At 42.3% G+C, this 18,581-nt stretch overlaps 1 protein-coding gene across 1 annotated transcript; it reads left to right on the top strand.

Moving 5' to 3' along the window:
• The first annotated feature begins 207 nt into the window (after window positions 1-207).
• On the top strand, window positions 208-18,187 carry mylip (myosin regulatory light chain interacting protein). Its single transcript, XM_022747253.1, has 7 exons — window positions 208-423; window positions 1,763-1,953; window positions 11,672-11,857; window positions 13,429-13,626; window positions 13,781-13,945; window positions 15,012-15,435; window positions 16,408-18,187. Exons 1-7 carry the CDS (start codon window positions 337-339, stop codon window positions 16,600-16,602), a joined length of 1,446 nt encoding a protein of 481 aa, XP_022602974.1. The 5' UTR covers window positions 208-336; the 3' UTR covers window positions 16,603-18,187.
• The last annotated feature ends 394 nt before the right edge of the window (window positions 18,188-18,581 follow it).

Raw genomic sequence — 18,581 nt, 5'->3', positions numbered from 1 at the left:
CCAGTTGATGGCGCTGCTCATTCCTCACACTGTCAGGCACGAGGAGGTGAGCTCGAGCCGGAGCAGCGCATGTAACGAGACTTCCGATTGGTTAACGTTTTACAGCGATTTTATGAAATCGGCCGTGATTGGGCCGCTGTAAGTAGGCGGTGCTGTGCACAGCATTTCATTGATATAGCCTACAGCTGGTGGCTACAGCTTCGCCACATACGGAGTGAAAGGGCTAAGAAAGTGACGAGGGCTCGATGTAGGGGGGTTTTCAAGAAGGCTCGAGAATTGTTTTCTAATTTTTTTTAAAGAGTGGCACACCAAAGATTTCCAGAAGACACAGCCAAAATGCTCTGCCACGTTACTCGTCCGGATTCGGTGGTGATGGAAGTGGAAGTTGATGCGAAGGCGAACGGTGAAGACTGTCTGAATAAGGTAGGCTGAGGTGGAATACACATCACGTTTTGTTGTTATTGTGATACTGTTTAAAACATCGTGTCGCGGACAGGCGCAGGCAACAGTGTTATGTCTGTCTTACGAAACTTGCAATTTTCCTAAACTTTATCTTGTTTGTTTCGTCGATTATTTGCGAATCAAAAACTATAGTAAATAAAACGGTTTGAGGAGTTGACGAGGAATACTTTAAGTTGTTTTCGCTGCTTGACACGATATTCAGTGTGAACTACATCTGTAAACAATAATACCAAAACTGTTGCTACATCTTCCTCATTGTCGCACACGGGGAGGGAGAAAACAAAATGTTCTGCTCCCCACGATGTACAAAACAATGATACCTCTTTTTGTAACAAACCTGAAAAATGTTGATTCATAGTTAAAATGTTTGACTCAACATGCATGTAGGAAAGTTCTGAGACATTAGTAGGAAAGTGCCGACGGTCGCCTCTACCTGCACGGCTTAGTCGGAGGCAGATGGCTTTGTCAAGGTTACTCGAGTTCATTCTTCTGCCTTCTCAAGAACCCATCATTCTTGCTCCACTCACACTGAAACTTCCGTCTCAGCTAAGTTGTTGCGATATCCTCCCTTCTAAAATGGACAAGAGCAGGGTAGCATGTGAACTTTTTTCCTTTCATCTGTTGCCTCAAGTTGTTTTTTTCCCTTCCGCTAATAGAGTGAACAGCTATTTCATATGCAAGGCGTATTCCCAACTTGCCGTGGGTATGAATGAGTTTTATCTCAGCCTCCGGGCTCCCTGCAGACGTTCACCAGCAGTTATGTAATAACCTCATGGCCGCTGCCGCTCAAGGGGGCATGGGATTGTGGGTTTGATGAGCCCCTTTACCCCGGGAGAGCCTCCAAGTTTACTTCTATCCTATCGCGAGCTTTGGAATATTGATGGGTTTTATCTGTGAGAGAGTAGCGCTGGGGCAGCAGAAATCCAAATGAACCAAGTGATAAAAGCACTTTTCTTTCCTTACCCTCATGCAGATACTCTTGTGAAACTATTGATTCCTGCTGAATAAGTCCTTCGCGTCTTACCACCCTCCACTGGGAGGATAAAACCACTGTGGACTGTTTTATTCAAGGACATCTTAGTCTGCTAACAAAAGTCAAGATGTTAAGACAGCCTCTTTGCTCTATGTGTTATATAATGTGATGCTGCTAACTGTTATAGGAACTTTAAATCTTCCTCTGTCTGAATGATTTAGTGTGTCCCCTATTACTCTTTTCGAAACAATTGGTTTTAGAGTCCTTCTTGAATAACTTTGTCTAAAATCCACCTTTTGCAATCCCTTTTCTTTCATCCCTGTCCAGGTTTGCCGGAAGTTGGGCATAATTGAAGCGGACTACTTTGGGCTGCAGTTCACAGGCAGCAAAGGAGAGAACCTGTGGCTGAATCTGAGGAATCGAATCTGCCAGCAGATGGATAGTGTGACGCCGTGTCGACTGAGGCTGCGGGTCAAGTTCTTTGTGGAGCCCCATCTCATTCTGCAGGAACAGACACGGTATGTCTACCAACCCATGTGCTGCTGCGTAGACATTGTGTGCAGATCTGCTGCGTGAAATTCTTCAGCTTGTCATTAGCCTATCACATTCAAATTTAAATCTGATCTGTGTTTTCAATTAAATATGCTTTTATTTCCTTATGACTGCATGCGACATGCACTGAGGAATACGAGCTGGAAAAAACAAAGCCATCCTCAGTGAGCTCCCAGAGCATAATCTGATCACTTTGTTTCCACCACAGTGGAATGCCCTGTAGTAACCTCTTCCAGCAGCTCTTCCGGGGTTACTATAGGTCATTTTGGTAGAACGCCAGGCAGGAAATGTGATCCAGCAGCTCTGGGGCTATGTGTTGCTCTCAGGCTGCCCCTGGGGACCCTCTGTGTGACAGCCAGGACCTCTGTCACTGCCCCCATTCAACTCAAAATAACTTTTGTTGTGCCTGATGTTGTTTTTTTTGTTGTCTCAATTGTTTTATGGCCATTTTAGTCTGAACAAAAGGACAGCCCTCGGTTTGACATTTGTGCAGATGCTGATGCAGATGCAAACTGTGTGACAGCACCAGTGTAGGGTGTTTTTCCAAGTAGTTTTTGTTTTCACATGAATGTGTCATTGTGAGTCATCGTTGCAGCTGGTTTTAATAGTGAACTTTTATAACAGTTTTTGAAAGTATTAGGATGTGAATTTCACGTGTGCATTGTGTGATTTCTAGTCACATGTATCTGAAATATGAATGCTCTATTTCTTTTTTTTTTTTTTAGAAACACAATAGTTCACTATAGCAAATAACATGTTGTAGTGACATCTCCCTTCTATGCCATATTAGTTTAAACAAAAAAGCATCTAGTCAGAACAGCACAACAAGCCTCGACAAGTCCAGATCCTGACTCAGTATTCCCCAGCCCCAATTTGTTTGAAGTTATAATTAGAAAGTGCATTTTCAGCCCTCGGAACCTATCCAAGAAACTTGTTTCACGCTGAGTATCTAGTGTGATACTGCAGATCTTATATTCTCTCTCAGGCAGTGTCACGAGTGTTTGGTACTGCAGGATTGGATCTGTGGCTCTGGATCGAGGGCACACTAGAGGGGAAATCTGTTTGGTGTCTTTTTAAGCTTTGCCACACTGCTCCTGCCCTCTGTCTCTCGCACACAGCATGCCTCTAGAGCTGTTCATTAAACTGACATGTATCTGCCTTGGCCAGCATTTGTCTGGAATTCCAGTAAGCTCTCAGTTTCTCCCCAGTTCACCTACTGTCCCACCACCAGCTCTTTGTCACTCCTTCAACAAAAGGAAATATATCAACTGTGCTCTGTCCTTCAATAGTTTGTTGTTGTTGTTGTTTTTTTTAATCTCAGTCAGATATGAACTGTCTCTGCTTTCACTTCCTCTGTCCATCTCTCTCTCTCTCTCTCTCTCTCTCTCTCTCTCTCTCTCTCCACCCCACTCTGGTCCATATTTGGCAGCCTTTGAAGAAGAAAGTGAAAGGCAACAGGGGGGTGAGAGAGGGTGAGCGTGGAGGACACTTGGCTGCCTGCGCTCTGACCTCAACTAGATTAGCAGGGGTTATCAACAGATGGCTGGCGTCGGGTGTGTGTGTGTGTGTGGGGAGGGGGGGGTCATGGGGTTGTGAAAAAAGGTGAGATAAAGATGCGAGACGGCAGGCAGGGGTATGTGGGGTTGCCGTTAATAAATACTCACACATGGCACACACCTCCATGCTGTCAAGTTGTGTGTTTAATTTTGGTGCGGCCTTGATGCCGTCCATCTGCTCACATGTAATATAATTTAAGTGGTGGGGGAGAAAACACTGGCCTCAGTTTTTAGAGATGAGGGCGAGATGCTGACAGCGCACAGTAGTAGCATTTTGGGGAGCAACACACAGTTCTGGGAAATTGCTATGCTGCATTTACAAGGGTCATTTTTTTTGAATTACTGTCACATATATACATATATATTTAATGTTATGTATTATTTTCATGACTAAATGTGGTGTTTAATAGTTCTCTTTATTTTGTAAATCAAGTAAGTGCTTTGAGGACCTGTGAGAGTCCCATTCCACTTATTTCTCGTGCTGTCACCTTTAACCTACTTAAGCTACTGCAGGATTCACACATCCTGGTCTGTTCAGACTGCAGGCACAGAAGATAGTCAGCTATTACACATTTTTTTTCTCACATGTCTGCAGGCTGTTTTAAATGAATGGAAAGATCTTCTCAACTAGTTTGAGGAATGTGTGTCTAATTCTTGTCTCCTGAAAATTCAGTTTTTTGTCATATTTGCCATGCAGCATGTTTGCTATATTTACAGTGAAAAACACAGTTGGACACCATTTTAGTCATTAAACCAGTTTATGATGTTATTGAAACTAAAGCCCCCTGATGCACACTCACTTTAAAACAACACAGCATGTTCCTGTAGCTCAGTAATTAGCAAGTGTATGTGGGTTGGTGTAAATGTTCTCAGCAGCTTATGGGCAAAGAACTGGCTAGAGACAACGGATGAATATTAGCCTATAGGGCTAACTCTGGCTCATTTCCAGTCTTTTTCTCTTGATTAATGAGACCGATCCCTATCAAATGAAGTGTAACAAAAAAAAGGTTTATATTGCACAAAAACTCTCAGCCGAGATGAGGGGTGGGCCTCTTCCACGTTGTTCTTATAGGCCTTATTACATAACCTGCAGTGGACTGAGCACGCACAGAGCTGCTTATATAAGCTGATGTGTACTCTGCTGCCACGTAAAGTCTAGCAGGTCACTCTAGTGTTCTTGCTCACATGCAGCCAACTACTTGGACACATTGTGTTAATTCATTTTTCTCTTTTGTAGGGCCTACTTGTGCTCGAAAATATTTGGAAAAACATACTATCCAGACTGAAATGCACATTTTAATTAGTATTTAAACAACAAAGTTTGTGCTGGCTGCTCATAACACAGTTGTCTATTTGTCTAATTTTCTTACAATCAGTAATTAGTTACTTATTAAGCCTTTTGATACGTTTTTTTATTATACACAACCACAGTGCAGGGCCTATCTGTTTTAAGCTGCAAGGTGTAAATTCAGCTTGATTCTGTGGCAGCTGTGTCCTCAGCTTCAAAAACCCACTGCATTTTTCTTTAATCCTTTTTCCTTCTCTCCCAGCCTTGTTTTATGAATGTAGTATTTCACTTTCTGTAAATGTGTAAAATTGGCTCTTGGGGTGGCTCCTTCTCCTCTCTGAGCTTCTTTATTGCGCAGCTGATGGTGCTACATTGAACAAAGACTGGAGCTGGGCTGACCTTCCAGGAGTTTGAGGTAGTTCCTTCTGAACTGAAAGATGTGTCCAACAGCTTAGTCTTTTTCTTTGCTTTTATTTTTAAAAGCAGTTCTGCAAAACATAGTTGTTTACAAGAAAATTTGCATTCATCTCTATTGCCATAATGTATCCACTGATGTGTTACTACAGAAAACGCACTTTTCATTGGTTAAGGGAAACTGAGCCAAGGGCCTCAACAACAGCCTGTCTTATCTGCATCATTTAACACCATTTGCTGGGGGGTGTTTCTGGTTTAAATATGTGAATGTTTCCCCTTCATTAGCCCTCGTATTTAGCATTCTGATCAGGCAAATGTTGGATGCCCTCAAAGGGCACAGCTATTAGCACAGGCTTTATCAGAGGTCCTGATTGTTAACCTGCTTACCCCCTTTGAGGCTGAGCTTATCTTTAACTTAAATCCAAACCAAAATCCAAATGACTTTTAAGCAAGGAAGATTTATTTTAATAATTGCATCTCTGAATCAGAATATTTACATGTAAGGTTACTTGTGTTCTTTCCGGAGGAAGCGTTCCTTGACTAATAGTGTCACAAATTATTATATAAATGGAGCACAGTATTGGGAGGGGGTGGGGGTTAGACAGATATTTAAATCCAACTGTAAGGACTGCGCTCTCTTGATGTCATTGGTCTGTGTTCCTCCTCCTTATATAATACCAGGCAGTCCAAATACATACTAGTCAGGGAATGCGTTTGCCTGCCTTGTGTTGGCCTTATGACAGACTATCGATCTGTCCAGGGTTTTTCCTTGCCTCTCCCCCAGTGCATGGTGGGATAGCTTCCAACCCTACGTAGTGTTTTGTAGAATGGATCAACTGAGAAAAGTTTTTCCGAAAGAACATGCCAACACATTTACATTAAGTAACGTTTAGTAATACATTGCATGAGCCAACAAAATCCAGACACTACTTCTTCAACTGAATGCTCTGCAAAAACAAGTTTAGGTAATTTATTCAGGTCACACACGAGTTATCATTTTCAGCTCACTGGCAGGCTACAGAGACAATCAAGTCAAACATCACACAAGATGCTTGTGGGTCCTGGAGTGTTCAAAAACACCACCCGAGCTTTAACAGGCATGCTCCACCATCAGTAATTAGTCACTTTTACTTTGCCTGTGAGTTTCTTTTCTCCTTCATTTGTTTTGCACTTGAGTAACCTAGCCCTTGTTTGCCCGGTTTGAAGTCATAACGGTAGCGCTTGCCCAAGAATGACGGATTTGTTATTTGTTTGGCAGCTGAATTTAGGATTGATGCTGGACTTTAATCACTATTTTACCATCCAGTACAGAGCATCAGCCTGTAATCCAAGGCATTTAGCATACAAACGGCTTCATTGTGTTATTGCTGTATAGCTTTCAGTTCAGCTCAGCACAGAGCAAAGGCGTCTGTGTTATATTTTAATGCTTGGAATTATTGTTTTGCAACTTTCTGTTAAATAACACAATTAAAACTTCACTAAGTGTCTTAGTCTCCAACTTTCCTTTCAGCCCACACCTTGGGAGAAGATCTTCAGCAGAGTTTACTATAGGTCATTGACAGCTAGTAACCTCACAGCACACACAGCTCCTGGCAGTATGTTATTTGACTAGCTTACAAACCGCATTGTTGAGAGCCCAACCGATGAGGTCTGAAACTCTACTGGTGATTGGCTGGGTGAGTTGCAGTCTCCAGGCAGAGGTGTTGGGTTTCAGCTTGTGGGGACGTTTTGTTCTTCTGTGTAGTGAACCGTCTGACATTCTGCCTTCTGGGGGAACAGACACTAGGTTGGGGGAGAAAACATTAAAATGAGACTGGTTTCATAGATGGGCAGAACAGACTGGAGAGAGTTTAGTTGACTTGGTTGTCTCTGTTATTTCAAAAGATACAACATGCTCTTTTTTTTCCCTCCTCTGGCACCAGAGCACATTTAAAAACTTGACTATAAAGTTCCCTCCTCTGGCACCAGAGCACATTTATGCTTCAAGACAGAGTTGATTTTAAAGTAAACAAACACTGCATTTTAGGATATTTTACCATTCAAAATATATTGGTTCAAAGACTGGGTAAAACAAATCAGGTGAAAAACTTGAATCATCTCATCCCCATCCCCTCAGTTCAGCTCTGCAGCCAGTGACCTATTTTCAGATATTCTTTGTCAGTCTTCAGCCCTGCTTTAATTGAATTATTCCAGCCAGGCAATCAAGTATTCAAACATTCCTGCAGCACCCCGCACAACCCCCCACCCCCCGCCCCCCACACAACCACTGTTTTGAATAGCATTTTATTTCTCCTGTATTGTGTTAGCATACACAGGAGTATTATGACCTCTTAATGGTTTGATTATGGGTTATCTATGAAGGACAAAGCAATGATGAGGTGTATACAATGTAAAACAGTAGGCCAGGAGACTTTGGTGTCAGTGCACACTTCCTGGCATTCATTCTGCATTTCTGGTGTGTTAGTGAGCACCAGTCTAAAGAACAAGGCAACACTCTGATTACTCTAGTGTTTTCTTTTTTTGTTTTGTTTTTTTAAAGTTCACTTCACGGATGACTCTGTAATGATGCATGTGCAAATGTGTCTGGATAGTGATGCATATTGGTCCCTGACATGGTGAATCAAACAAACTGAATCATACAGAGGAGGGGTCTAGTTGCTGATGGTGAGTCTGATGCAGCCTGGCAATCTGTCGCAGAAAGAGACAAGATTTAAGTCCTGTGATTCTGCCGAGCCAAGTCACTCTCATGGGAGTCACAGTGAATTAAACTCTATCATCTGCTCGAATGCCCTTTCGGTTCAGCACGGGGGTCATCTGTACATTCTTTTGTCTCTCGGGATGTCACGTTGGTCACAGGCCTGTGTAAAACCGGTGTTTAAACAGCCTCTGTTTTTTAAAAGGCTGCTCTGACACATCAGTTTTAAATGTTTTGCCCACTCAGGAAACATTTCAAAAAAGGCAATATTGCTAGAAATTTGCAGAAGTCTTTTTGTCCATCTCAACAAATCAGCCTCAAACACCATGCTGGAGACACTGTATGTGGATTTATGGACTCTTGTTTCTCCCATGCCCTGAGTGTAGGATAGAGCTTGACAGGTGCTGAGGCAGCACATCTCCGCCTGAGCAGGCTGATCCTTGAACAGCCGTCTAGGAAGCTATCTGCTTAGTATGGAGGACAGGCAGGTATAGATAGAAGTACAGGAAAAATATGAGTAAACAGTTTCTAGAACAGCTGGGAAGTGTTGAAAATTTGTACAAAACATTTGCTTGTGCCGCAATCATAGCAGGTTATTTGAGTTTTCATTGCTGCACAAAGCTGAAACAGAAACGGCGTGAGAATTTTGTTACATTCTGCGTGTGAAGCAACTGTGCATTGTCGGTGTTAGTCATGTTTTCGTGATGCTTGACAGCGTGCGTATCTGATGCATATCATTCACCCGCGGGGAATTCAGACAGGAACAGCTGTCGATGAACTGTAGTTACCTCTGTTAACCTGTCCTACTGTACAGTGTATAATGGGTGTTTTCTTCCAAGCTACAGTTGGAATTTTTGGCCTGAGCTCAGCAAAACACGCACACCTGTTTACACACATGTGAGCACCCACAAGTCAGATGTCTTTCTCAGCAGCCCAGAGGCCACAAGTTACATATCTAAGACTACAGTGTCACAAGTGGTTGGTTAAGCGACACAATACTGAGGTTTAAGTGTCACAACAATAACAGTGGAGGACTTGAAGCGTTTAATATATTAAAATGTCTTGCTCAGTGGTACAGTGACCAATATTAACCTCTTCCCAATCCCCGCTTGAACTTGAGTAACCTCCGCAGCTTGCCCTATAGTGACTCTTTGTCGGCACCCTGTAGTAAACTCCCAGGCAAGTCGGCCCTATTGTTTGCGTCAGGCAGGTAGCAAACTAGCAGCGCTCCATCACATGATGCCTGCTGGGCCTGACACAATAGAGCACAGTGTTTGTGTGTGTGTGCGCGTTGGAGGGAATGGGATGTTTAACACCATATCAAAGCACTGTTTGTTATGCCTGAGGCTAGTCAGCCATGGGGCTTCGTTGTTATGGTCTGGCTTGATCAGGGGTGGTGTAAGCTGACTTTGAGTGCCTCATGGCTGCTTTTGCTGCTGTCGATACTCCTTGGAAGCACTGAATGTATGCCTGGACGGGGTGTGTCTGTGTTGTTGCATGCTGAAGCAGTTACAATACAACACACGCGTGTTCTGCGACCAGGTGTGCCGCGCTCCCTCAGGAGTCTGGGTTTTTAGTCCCATAAGATGACGGAGGAAACATCACCTTCAGCTCACTCACATGTTCCCTGTAGTTACCACGAGACATCTCAGCAAGATGCGCTTTCTACATAAACAAAACACAATGGGTTTATGTAAACTTTAATAAAAGGGATGTTGTGTGCTACCATCCCCCTCCACTCAAAATGTCCCTTTAAACCCTCTCAAATATCCCGAGGCCAAAGTGTGACCTGATTTGCACAAATGAAAAATGTCTCTCTTTGCATCATGCCTCAAAGAGAAGGGGTAGCTCATGGGAAATTTCTTAGCGGAAATAATGAGCAGTTTGAGGCGCAATTTGCTTTAGTCTTAATATATTGGGGTGTGATGGGCCAAAATATTCACAGCATTTCTTTACACATTAAACTGCTACTGCTACAGGAAGCTGAAGTCATGGTTTCAGTTTCTCGTATTGGAAGGTGAAGTCTATAGATAAGAGCATACAGTGTGTGTTGTGTTCAATCTGGTAGGGTTACTTTAGGTCACTGTGTGCAGGGACCCTGTTACACTGAGGCTGGGTATAAAGTTTTGTTTATTGTGGGAGGAAGTCAAAGTCAAGACGTTAAAATGAAAGAACTCAAGTCACCAGGCGCAGCAACAGGAAGAAAGCTGCCCAACTGGTTTGTGTTCACACAAGCAGGTGACCTGAATCAGGCTGGTGCCTCTGCAGTCTTCTTAGATGTTGCCCTAGGTCATTTCACGGAGGGATCTGTTTAGGTCACTTTAGTTCAACGTTCTCCGTGATGCAAGGACTGAGTCAGGCAGGGTGTTACTCCTTTTGACGTCTCATCTCCTGCTGCGAGAAGGGAAGAATTCCTCACATCTTCTGGTCAAAACAATGGAAAGGCCCTGATCTGCCATGGCTTATTTTTTTGGAGAATTTCGCTGTTTTCCTTGGCCACGCCAGAACTCGGTGTTCTCATTTAATCGTTCAGCTCAAACAATAACAATATTTGTTTTTGACCACTATTAATCTTTTGAACTATTTTCTCATCTGTCACTTCATAAGCCCACCTCATTTTGAACAAGGAGAGTGGTCCCATAGAAATCCACACACACACACACACACACACACACACACACCCACACACACACACACATACACACATACACACATACACACATACACACATACACACATACACACATACACACATACACACATACACACATACACACATACACACATACACACATACACACATACACACATACACACATACACACATACACACATACACACATACACACATACACACACACACACATACACACATACACACATACACACACACACCCAGCCCAAAAAAAAAGGAAGGAAAAAAAAGTCTGGCAACACAAGATTGGTAACTTGGCTTGTGTTTAAATGGACACATTGCAGGAGATTATTGAATCACATTTTTTATTCAACGAGACACGGACGGGATGCTGGCCGTTGTAACTCCTTTTCTAAGCTTTGTTACTGCATTCAACATTGAGGTTTAACACTTTACAGTTCAAAGTAGTGGTTACACATTACATCACACATATGCGGTACAAGCACAATTGGCCATTGAGTCAACAGGTTAAATGTTCCTTTAAACTTTCTCTACACGAGAAAACTGCCATTCAGTCCTTTAACGTCTTCTCCTCTCTCAGCTTCTACTTTCAGAGCCTATAGTGAGTTCACACCACACAAGGAAGTTGTAATAGCATGTTTTTGAGGAAGAGATTGAAAAAGAGAAAGTGGAATCATCGTGACAACTCAGCAAATGTCACAGTTGCCTTTTTCTTTCTGCTACACACACACACACACACACACACACACACACACACACACACACCTGCTGTCTTTGGTGAAATTCTAGCTTTATAATGACCACCTGCTCTACCCTGTGTCTGCCCCTGACGTCGTGACTCCTCAACCATCACACGTGGTGCTCAGCTGTCCATGAACGCATGGACGCTGCTTGGAGCACGAACATGTTTGGGATAGGACACACACAGATAGAAAACGTAATGTAATTATTTATATAGAGACATAAATTGTCTTCGTGTAATTCAGTTGAAATGTGTTCACCAAAGGCTTTTCCTCAATAGACCACAATAAGATTTCCATTTTGACCCATGTTCTGTTTTCTTTCTGTCCACCAGACACCTCTTCTTCATGCACGTGAAGGAGGACCTCCATAACGGTCACCTCCGTATGGGCTCAGAACAAGCAGAGGAGCTGAGCGCACTCCTGGCACAGGCCGAGTTTGGCGACTACAACCAAAACACAGCCCAGTACTGGTACTCAGAGCTGTGTGGAGAGGAGCCCAGCACAGCCACTATTGACAGGTACAACAATATCTCAGAAACTCAGCATAATCTTGTAGGGCAGCCCAAAATTCATATTGTTCACATCTCCACATCTGACTGCAATGGAAACATTACACTGATCTGGAAACCTGAAAATATCACTAATGATGATGGAAGTTTGGGGGTAATTTACCCAAATAAACCAGACTTTGAACAGAATTTGATCTCTTAAACGTGCAGATTAGCATGGTTCTGGCCAGTCATTGAACCTGTTGACCTTTTCTCTGTCAGCGCTCCTTAAGCTCTGCCCCCTCACTATCTCTGAGGGAGGTAGGACTCCACCCCATAAAGACATGACCAAAAGTAAATGATGCATCATGCCCATGAGACAACAATGGTATAACATGACAGCTGGTGTTGAAGGAAATGAAAGGAAAGAAATCTTAAGCAAAAAAACAAAAACTGCTTCACTAATTTGAACTGATAGTGGTGTCTTTTATATTTGCAGTGTTTTCCTACATTGTCATGCCTGCCTTTTTTTTTTTTTTTTTTTTTTTAATCTGAGGTGGAAGACTTAGAGGGTACATTAGACATGGCCACACTGTGTGTGTGTGTGTGTGTGTGTGTGTGTGTGTGTGTGTGTAGCCAGTTTGACAGCGAACACACACACGCAGATTAGCTGAACAGAGCAGCTGACAAGAGATCAGATAGCATGTGTTTGCAGAATTCCACTGACAGATTCTCCCACTGTACATCTTGAGTGTTTTCTCCGTAAACAAAAAGAGCATGACAAAGTTTCACTACTGCACGGATTTAGACTTTTCTTTTTCAGTCGGTGTCTCTTGCTCTTATGTAAAAGGGGGGGGGGGGTTACATGTCTGTGCCCAGGGTCCCTTTGTCTCATAATTCATCCATGCCCAGCCTGCCTACAACTGTTGGGACTTTGTCCAGAAACTTCTGCAGTATTTCCATTTTGTAGTTAAAGCCTTTGGAGTGCCTTCTGGAACCATTTGTTGTGCACATGGTACCGTTCCTCAAATGTTCAGCCTCTTAAATTATACAATATCAAGCCCCATCTGCCAAACCTGTTACGTTAAACATTTTATCCATGTGCCATGTTGAACCAGCAGGCACCGCTGTTCATTGCTCCACCTACACTTAACCCCAGCCTGTTATGTATGCATGATGCATTCTCCAGCAGCTATTTTCTATAAATGTCATAGAATCATGCTCCAACTTGTAGATCAATGCGGTATACATATGCCACTATGAATTTCTCACCACAGTCTGTAAGAATTAGGAGGCTTCCCTGGCCAAGACAAGCATTCAGCTGTGCTGCCTAAGCATTGATCGTTTAAGTATAGTTGTCAGAAACGTAGCAGTTTAACATCAGCGCTTTCTGCCTGAAGGCGTTTGCAGCGTTGACGGATAAAACACACTCTAGTCTTGCATTTAACCTGCTTGTATAATACACCTGTCACAGTGGGTGTTTCTTGATATAAGATCATCTTAGTCATAAAGCTTGTGTCAGAAAATGTCCAAAAGTGTGAAATAAACTTTTAAATGATTGTCCTTCTTTCCCTCTCTTCCCCACCCTCCTCCTCCTGCAGTATTGTATCCAGACATAAAGCTCTAGAAGGTTTGAGCCAGGGCTCAGTGGAGTATCAGGCCCTGCAGCTGGTCTCCTCTCTGGAGCACTACGGCGTGGAGTGGCACTGGGCCCGCGATGCAAATGGGCAACGGATGGCTATAGGAGTCGGCCCAGAGGGCATTGCCATTTGCAAAGAGGACTTCAGCTTAGTCAACAGGTATGCTACACCTAGAAATACTAATAAGTCTTTGCATATTTTACTGATGGGAGTTTATGGTGCATTGGGTATCAAAAAGGCAAGTTGCATGCATGTTTTTGTCTTTAACAACGTTCAGTATGTAACCATTTTCTTCTTTCTTTCGTTATTTTAGAATAAGCTATCCCGTCATTCAGATTGCCACCCAGTCGGGGAAAAGTGTGTATCTGACAGTTACCAAGGACACGAACGACAGTGTGGTGCTTCTGTTCAAGCTGATAAGTAACCGAGCAGCCAGCGGTCTGTACCGGGCCATCACAGAGACCCACGCCTTCTACAGGTGAGCGCTAAAGATCTACAGCATTTAATCCCAGATCAGTGGCTCGCATACACTCTGAGGATATAGAATGAAGCTGTGCAGACGCAGTGGATTGGAGTGGATTCAGGCCCTCTAATAACTTCGCACAAAGTCAATAAAGCCTTTAATTAGTAGAGACAGTTAGTCAGTTACGGACTGTAGCTCTCCTCATATGGTGAGCAAAGATAAAAGTTAAAATTAATTTAAGCTCTGCTGCTAAATTGAGTTCTGTTTTTCTATATGACAAGTCTGTCAGCAGTCTTGGCTACAGCTCTTAGTCATTGCACTAGTATGACCTGCTTTAGAGCACACCTCCAAGCCACATCTTGTTATGATAATGTAAAGCAGTTTATTGTCCTTCACTAAAGACCAGTAGATTATGAGGTGGAGAAAAACCTGACCTATACGTGTTCTGTAGAGACTCATTCTGCTCTACTTGGCTAGCTTTCTGAGTATGCATTTTCCCACATTTGTACACACTGACTAAGTGTGTTCCTGTTCCCTTTTTACCCATTTTTATGGTATAAATACATGCAAAGTGGGACACACAGCCACATAAAACATGTCCTTGACCCGAATGAGTGTTGATGGAAACATGGATTGCAAAGGACAATCTTAAGTGGGCAGAAATGGCATTTTTACTTTCCATAGGCAGCGTGTGCGTGTGTGTGTAAAATTTGCAGTGAGCAGGGACAATTCAAATGGCTGAGCTATGAAATTGTTCTCAGTCAAAAGGTACAAAAGACAGCCATGTCCTTTTGTTTCAGGGATGGGTTTTAGCTCAGAGTCTGCAGATTTTTCTTTTTTTTTTCATGCATGTCTTCATCCTGCTGCTCAGAAAAAAGTGTTCAGTCTTTATCTCACTGTGGTAAATGTGGCATCAGAACAGGATGAACATCAGGTGGCTAAATAAACCGTGCAAGGGGAATATTAAATAAACAGAAACTCTTTTGAACAATGAGTGCAAGAAAAGGTCTTACTGCAGAGAAATCCATTAGTTAAGGCGGATGATTTTATCAAAACTTTTTTTTTTTATTTCCATTTCCAGGTGTGACACAGTTACAAATGCAGTGATGATGCAGTACAGTCGAGACTTCAAGGGCCACCTTGCTTCACTCTTCCTCAACGAAAATATCAACCTGGGCAAGAAATATGTTTTTGACATCCGGCGCACTTCCAAGGAAGTGTATGACCACGCCCGTCGCGCACTCTACAACTCTGGTGTCGTGGACCTGGTGTCCCGCTCCGGCAGCGGGGAACGCTCCTCTCCCTCGCGCTCCCCAAGCAGGGACAACCAACAGGACGAGGGGCTGGACTGCGGCAGCTGCCAGCAGAGCCGAGCTCTGCAGGAGAGGCTGCAGAAGCTCAGAGAGGCTCTGTTGTGCATGCTGTGCTGCGAGGAGGAGATAGATGCTGCGTTCTGCCCCTGCGGCCATATGGTGTGTTGCCAGACCTGCGCAAATCAGCTTCAGGTGAGACTCTTCTGAAGACTCTTCTGTGAAAGACTGAGTTTATTAGCCACAGGAGGAGGTGAAGGGGGGGTCAGCACTACCTTAGAAGTAGTACTTGTAGTAGCTTGAAAACCAAAGTTTTACTTTGTTTTTTGCTTGGTCCCAGACTTAAGACACCCCAGCATGCTCTGAGTTGGCAGCTATAACGAAAGCTCTTTAATTATACTTAAGTTCCAACCTCTCATCCTTTTATGGTCTTTTAAGCAACATCCAAAGCTTTGCTTACACTCTGCTGACCTGATTGTCCCTTCACTTAATCAGCTAAATGTTGCCCATCTTTGTGAAAGCAGATGGTGTGTGTGTGTGTGTGTGTGTGTGTGGGGGGTGTGTGCACGCACACATGTGAGTTTGTCTTTATGAAGGGATTATAGCAGCCAGGCAAATCTCCCTTCCATTAACTCAACTAGGAGACGTGACCCAGCTAATAGATGTGTGTGAATGAGTCAGTAGAAACTTAAGACAAGAGAAGGAAAGAAAGTTCCTGTGATTTCAGCAAAGCTATGGAAACAGTTTTCACATCGTAGCAGTTTTTAATGATTTAACTTGCCTTGGCTTCTACTGTAAGATATTTTCCATAGTGTCTTTGAATCTTAACAGTGATATTTTGTCTAATGACCTGAGTGATAACGAATTAGTTTCCTGAATGAAAGCTGTTCTTTGTGATTATGTTACATATTCTCTTAGCTTGCACCTGTCTTTGCTGGTTTTGAGATTTCTTTTGGGTTCTAGATGAAGTCTGGATAAGCACGGCAAAATATATTTCCAATATTGACAGTAATAATATATTTGTTCAAATTTAGCTCAGCTTCACTTTTCCAGCTCTTTATCACATCCAACCAGAGCTAACATGTAACTCTTTAGCCTTTGTTTATTTTCTGATACTCAAATACTAGAACACTATGTGCCTAATCCTTTTCCTTTCTATTCCCTCAGTTGTGTCCTGTGTGTCGATCAGAGGTGGAGCACGTGCAGCACGTCTACCTGCCCACCTGCACCAGCCTGCTGAACCTGACGCTGACCGACAACCACAAACACCACAGCAACATCCCAGCACCCATCCACAGAGACACGGCCTCTCCTCACACCTGCTCCACCACCGAGTATGAACATAAGATCTACCACACATAAAGGCAACTCCCACTAAAGCCACCAAACTCCATTACAAACACTTTGAAGCTGTACCAGCCGGATCATGGTTTCATAAAGAAGGAACATTTCTCGTCCCTCTGTGTTTCCTGCCCGGAGCTACCAAACGCATAGGAACTCTGAGCATAATCAAAGATCAACACACTCAAACCACTCCCTCAACTAGTGTGTGTGTGTGTGTGTGTGTGTGTGTGTGTGTGTGTGTGATTGTTATTTCTTTGTGTAGTTGCTTCTGAATATTTTTTATTTTTTTTTGTGTGCATCATTCTGTCCAAATCTTGTTTGTTTTAAACATCATTATCCCCTGCCACAACATGGTTTTAGATTAGGCTCTTATTGTCCTTGTTCATTAAATTATTGCATCAGTTGACCTGATACAGAATAGAAACATTGTTTTATTTTTGAATTATGCTTTTTTTATTTGTTGTTTTGCTCGTTTTTCTTTGGTCCATATCAGGCTCCAAGCCTCACAACCCGAACCATATGATGAACTGTGTTTTACAATAGCTAAACACTGTGTGTAATGGTTGAGTCTTTTTTTTCTTTTTTTTCTTCTTTTTTTCATTTACAAAGCATCCTGACATTTTAAAACTTATGTTTGATTTGAGCTGAATTTTTATGGTGTAACAGAGTGAAATGCATTTTTATATATTTTATTTTATTGTTTGTTTTTCATGTTCCATGTTTTTCATGCCAATGAGGATGTGTTTAGAGGCTAAGCAGCACTGCTCTGGGTGTAGCACTGCATTATTAGACATAACAGCTCTCTTCTTGTAATCACGGGGTCGAGTGGGGGTCTTGAAGGTTTTCTTTAGCCCACCAGAACTGTATCTTACTGACACTCCCTCAACCTCTCACACTTCGAAACGGGTCTTGATGATTAACTGCCACTTTGTCCAAAACAACAAGCCTTAATAGGCTGCTGCACCTTTTTACATATGTGTCTCCATGCCAACAGAAAGGTAGAAATTAAGAGCACTAAAAGCCTTTTCTTAGTAGACACAGAACTGCAGTTATTTATGGAAAAAGAAATAGGAATTTGTCCAGAAGCAGCTGCTTCCTCTGAAAACCTCAGCTATAAATTTCTTCTCTGGGTGTACTAGTGACTTCCTTTTGATATTTTAAAGGGTACTAGGAGATCTGCCTGTGCAATACTTGCTTGCTTTTTGAAAAGCTTCTCACTTTCAAGTTTTATTTAATTTCAAAGACTATTGAGAAAGAGAGAGAGGGAAAAAAAGAAAATTACATTGTCACTTTATCAAGGAAGTTTTCCATGTGTCTGTAGGGGGTTTGGCCTTAATGTAGCAGCAACACTGTTTATTATAAACTTTCCACAGACTTTTTTTTTCTTTTTCTGGCAAGAAAAGGAAAACTTTATTTCTTTTAATGCTGACTCGATTAAGCTCAGTCACTGCAGGGGAAGGACTTTTTTTTATTTTTTTTTTTGTTTTTCATGTTGTACCAGTAGCGATTTGTTTCTGTTTTCTGAAGCAAAAGCCACTATGCTCTGTAAAATAACTCTTAGAATTAAATCTTTTTTTTTTATATATATTCTGCTTTTAACAAAAGAGAAAGTATTAATAAAGTTGTTTTATAAAAACAAAGACCCTGGAGTTGTGAACCATGTTTTTTTGTTTGTTTGTTTTGTTTGTTTTTTTGTGCATCTCCTTGTGAAAGCTCCTTATTCAGAGCCAGTAAAACCAAAGAATGACTTTCAAGAGTAATAATATACTGTATTGCATGCTGGAATAAATACAGGTTGTTTAGGTGCACTAATGATTTTAATGGGTACTAGACAGTAGGATCCACTAGAAACATCTCAAAATAAATCTTTTTTTTTTTTTTTTTTTCTCCTTGCTTCCTTTTCTAAAAATTTTGTTTTTTGAAATGCTGGATATTTTTACATATCAGAGAAGGAAACAACTGCTCGCAAATCTTGTCCACTGCAGCCACAACCTATG

This window comes from Seriola dumerili, unplaced genomic scaffold (genome assembly GCF_002260705.1).
Source record: "Seriola dumerili isolate Sdu_G_001 unplaced genomic scaffold, Sdu_1.0 BDQW01000110.1, whole genome shotgun sequence".
Lineage (NCBI taxonomy): Eukaryota > Metazoa > Chordata > Actinopteri > Carangiformes > Carangidae > Seriola > Seriola dumerili.
This window is presented reverse-complemented; position numbering and strand designations above follow the sequence as displayed.